This window comes from Volvox carteri (genome assembly GCF_000143455.1).
Source record: "Volvox carteri f. nagariensis unplaced genomic scaffold VOLCAscaffold_315, whole genome shotgun sequence".
Taxonomy (NCBI): domain Eukaryota; kingdom Viridiplantae; phylum Chlorophyta; class Chlorophyceae; order Chlamydomonadales; family Volvocaceae; genus Volvox; species Volvox carteri.
Genome location: NW_003307847.1, coordinates 9220 through 12611, shown reverse-complemented (window position 1 = coordinate 12611; position 3392 = coordinate 9220). Strand labels below are relative to the sequence as shown.

Genomic DNA, 3392 nt, shown 5'->3' with positions numbered 1-3392 from the left:
GAGTGTGTCATCAATCCGGGGCAAGGGGTATCGATTCTTGATGGTAATCTTGTTCAAAGCCCGGTAACCAATGCACATGCGTAACTCTCCGGTTTTCTTAGTCACGAAGAGGATTGGAGCGCCGAAAGGCGAAGTTGAAGGACGGATGAATCCTTTCGCAAGCAAATCTTTGACTTGCTTCTCTACTTCCTCTCGTTCTAACAGCGAAAGTCGCCACTGGGGTCGGAAAGTCGGTTGCGCATTCGGTTCCAGTGGGATAGTGTGGTTGACACCTCTATCCGGTGGTAATTCTGTAATCGGTGCGAAAACATTCGGAAATTCGTTGATAATCTCCACAAGGGATTCATTCTCAGTAATGTGTGGTGGCAGATCCACAGCATTAAGCGTTGGTGTGTCTGTGAGCAGGGATGCGGTTTGCTTCACGACAACAAGCAACGATCGACAGCCAGCTTCGTTCAAATCTCGATAAATTCTCTTCGGTGAGACGATCTTAATTGTCTCAGGTCGTTTTTCAAGAAGCGTGACTGTTGCATCAGAGACTGTTATGGGAGATGGCGCGTTCTCCGATCGTAACGTAACCGAGAGTCCCGTGGGTCGTTTCAATCTCAAGGAACCTTCCGCGGGTCCTAATTCGGCGCGGTATCGTCTCAGAAAATTCTGACCCAACTTGCCAGTAAGCTTGCAGAATAGAAAAGAACCTGGGCCCTCACGCAGTGCACCTGCGGCCTCTAGCTGCCACACAAAGTTCATGATGAACTTGTTGGTGTCAGTTTCCTGAAGGACAGCCAGCTGTGTTGCATAGCACCTGCTGGCCATGTTGCATTCCCTGTATGCATTGAGTGTTATATCCATGTACATAGATATGGGCCACAACCTTTTGTAAATGGGCCTATAACCTTTGCAAAACAGCTCAATCCTGTTAGTGAATGCATGATGTCTTGACACTTCACACGAACTTCCAAATCTGTGCTTTCAGGTGACCCCTACAAGATGACTGCTCGTGGAGCCATGATGCGGATGCTGCCACCTATTAATCTACGAAGCAGCCCACGCCGCTCCTTTAGCAAAACATGCGGCACACGGTCGCGTACCTTTTCGGCAGTGAAACCATGGGATGGCCTTCTGGATGAGTTGGAGATGCTGAAAGGGCAGCTGGATGACAATGAGCGAAGATTTATACCTGTGTTGCTTGCGGGCGATCAGCCAACAGACCAGGGCTTCCAGGCAGCTGCAGATGAGGCCGAGGTGCGTGCACCGATGCAGGCCATGGCTCAGTTGGTCAACTCGGTGGCAGCATCCATGCACATCCAAGGGAGGCTCAAGGGTGGAGGCAGCGGTCGCGGCATTTCATCAACAGACTACATCATCCAGCTGAGGCATGGAGACATAGGGCAGCAGAAGCAACAGCAGTGCAACGGTCCCTCCTGGGATGTTTATGGATGCATTGAGGTTAAAGGTGACTGGCAGTTTCCCTTGGAGGCTCATCACGATGTGTCGTGCATGCCGCTTGGGGAAATCAACCGCCTGGGCCTGGACAAAGCGCTGCAGCAGTGCTATGGCGACATGGTGATGGATGAGGCCCCCCTAGGGATGGTCACACGGCACAATTTAGCGCTGCTGCTGAAGCGCTCACCAAACGTTGCTGATAAGACTCTGTATGTGTCACCAGTCATCGGCCTGGACAAGATGCTGCTGGCGCTGCTATTCCTGCTGCAGCAGGCAGATCTGCTTGAGGGCATGAAGAAGTTGCTGCCACGTGAGGCGGTGCCCATCACACCTGGCAAGGGAGACAACACACAGCGCGAGCTAAAGCGGCGCCAGTCGCTAAGGTTGCAGGAGCAGCGGCAGGTGAAGCAGCGGTCTGTCCTACCTGGCCAAGGCAAGGTCAGCAAGCAAGGCCCGGGCAATGGGAACCACATCAGCCTCTTCTCCATCAAAGGTAGCAGTAGCACAAGCAGCAGTGGCGGTGGCAACACCAGCAATAGTGATAATGCCAGCAGCAGTGGTATGCACATTACCAACATCATCAATGTCCCGCTGGAAGGGAAGGTGCCAGGTGGACTTAAGCAGTTGACCCTCAAGCACGGCAGCCAGGTGCTGCTGCCCCTAGAACTGTGTGGCTTTGGAGATGTGGGCCTCACCGGCCGGTGTGTTGGATATGGGTGCTATGGCAGCGTGCTGCAGGTATGTGGGGTGGTTAGGGCAACTTTGCATAACATTTAGGGCAACTTAGCATAACATATGTGACAGGCTAGGGGATTGGGTTGTATAGCAAGGCGAATGAGAGCTTGCTGTAGTAGCTGGTACAAATCTCGTCCACAAATACAAACCCTAAGGTGCTCCACCAGCATCTTGAGGCATTTTCAGCAGCCAGCAGCTACACTTGCATTGTTCAAGGGCTTCATGCATTGCACCAGAAGAGGGTGTGTGTCATATGCCAGATACTGGTTAGTGCTGACATTTGGTTACCGTGCTTCACATTCCCCTTCTCAGAAGCTCAGACCTTGTTCCGGATGCTGTTGCTGTGCAGGGCACCATAGGTGGCGTGGCGGCAGTGATCAAGCTGTTTGAGCAGAAGCGACAGGGAGCCGTGGAAGCCTTCACACACGAGCTTGCTGTGTACTTGCGCCTTGGCAGCAGCATCAGTAGCAACAGCAGCAGCAACCTGCAGGGTGCCCCGCTGGTGCCACGGCTGCTGCGGTATGGCATGTTTGCACACTCAGGCGCCCTGTTCCTGGCACTGACTGATGAGGGTGACAACCTGGAGGCCGGAGCCGGCCGCAGCACAACTGTCGCTGGTGATGCAGCTGCCAGTGGCAGCAGCGGCTGCAGTTTGCGTGATGCTGGGATTTCACCAAAGCTGCGCACTGCAATGCTGCGAGCACTGAGGGTGCTCCACCGGGCAGGTGTACTGCATGGGGACATCCGCCTGTCCAACTTTGTGATGGGGCGGGATGGGGTTGTCAAGCTGGTTGACCTGGGGAATGCCAAGGTGGTGGGTGGCTTGGAGGCAGGCAGCAGCAGCTACCAGGCGGCGATGGAGGCCGAGGTGCAAGCCGTGCATGCTCTTTAGTCTATGATGTGACATACACAAGTGCACAATATCGATTGCCATGCAACAGTGGGGTCTCTTGTGAATGGAAGGGCAAGTTGCAAGGGTCGTAGTGACACCTGAAGTAGAGTAGTAGGGGTATACGTAGTGTTACAGAGCTGGGTGGTCATGGGATGTGGGGATGGGTTTGAGGTGGTGTGTGACTCTACTGCCAACCAGCCCTTGCGGTGGGGTGTTGTTGTGTGAGCATACTAAAATCCCAACAGAGCATACCTGCATCTGCTATCACAAGTAGTTTGTCTTGTTTGAGGGTTGCAGTGGCAAAACCTTCTCCCTCCTC

General features: G+C 53.6%; 1 protein-coding gene across 1 annotated transcript; it reads left to right on the top strand.

Moving 5' to 3' along the window:
* Nucleotides 1-990: 990 nt before the first annotated feature.
* VOLCADRAFT_101048 (uncharacterized protein) lies at nucleotides 991-3073 on the top strand (the record flags this gene model as incomplete). Its single annotated transcript, XM_002959513.1, has 3 exons — nucleotides 991-1939; nucleotides 2045-2184; nucleotides 2531-3073. 3 exons carry the CDS (start codon nucleotides 991-993, stop codon nucleotides 3071-3073), a joined length of 1632 nt encoding a protein of 543 aa, XP_002959559.1.
* Between the last annotated feature and the right edge of the window lie 319 nt (nucleotides 3074-3392).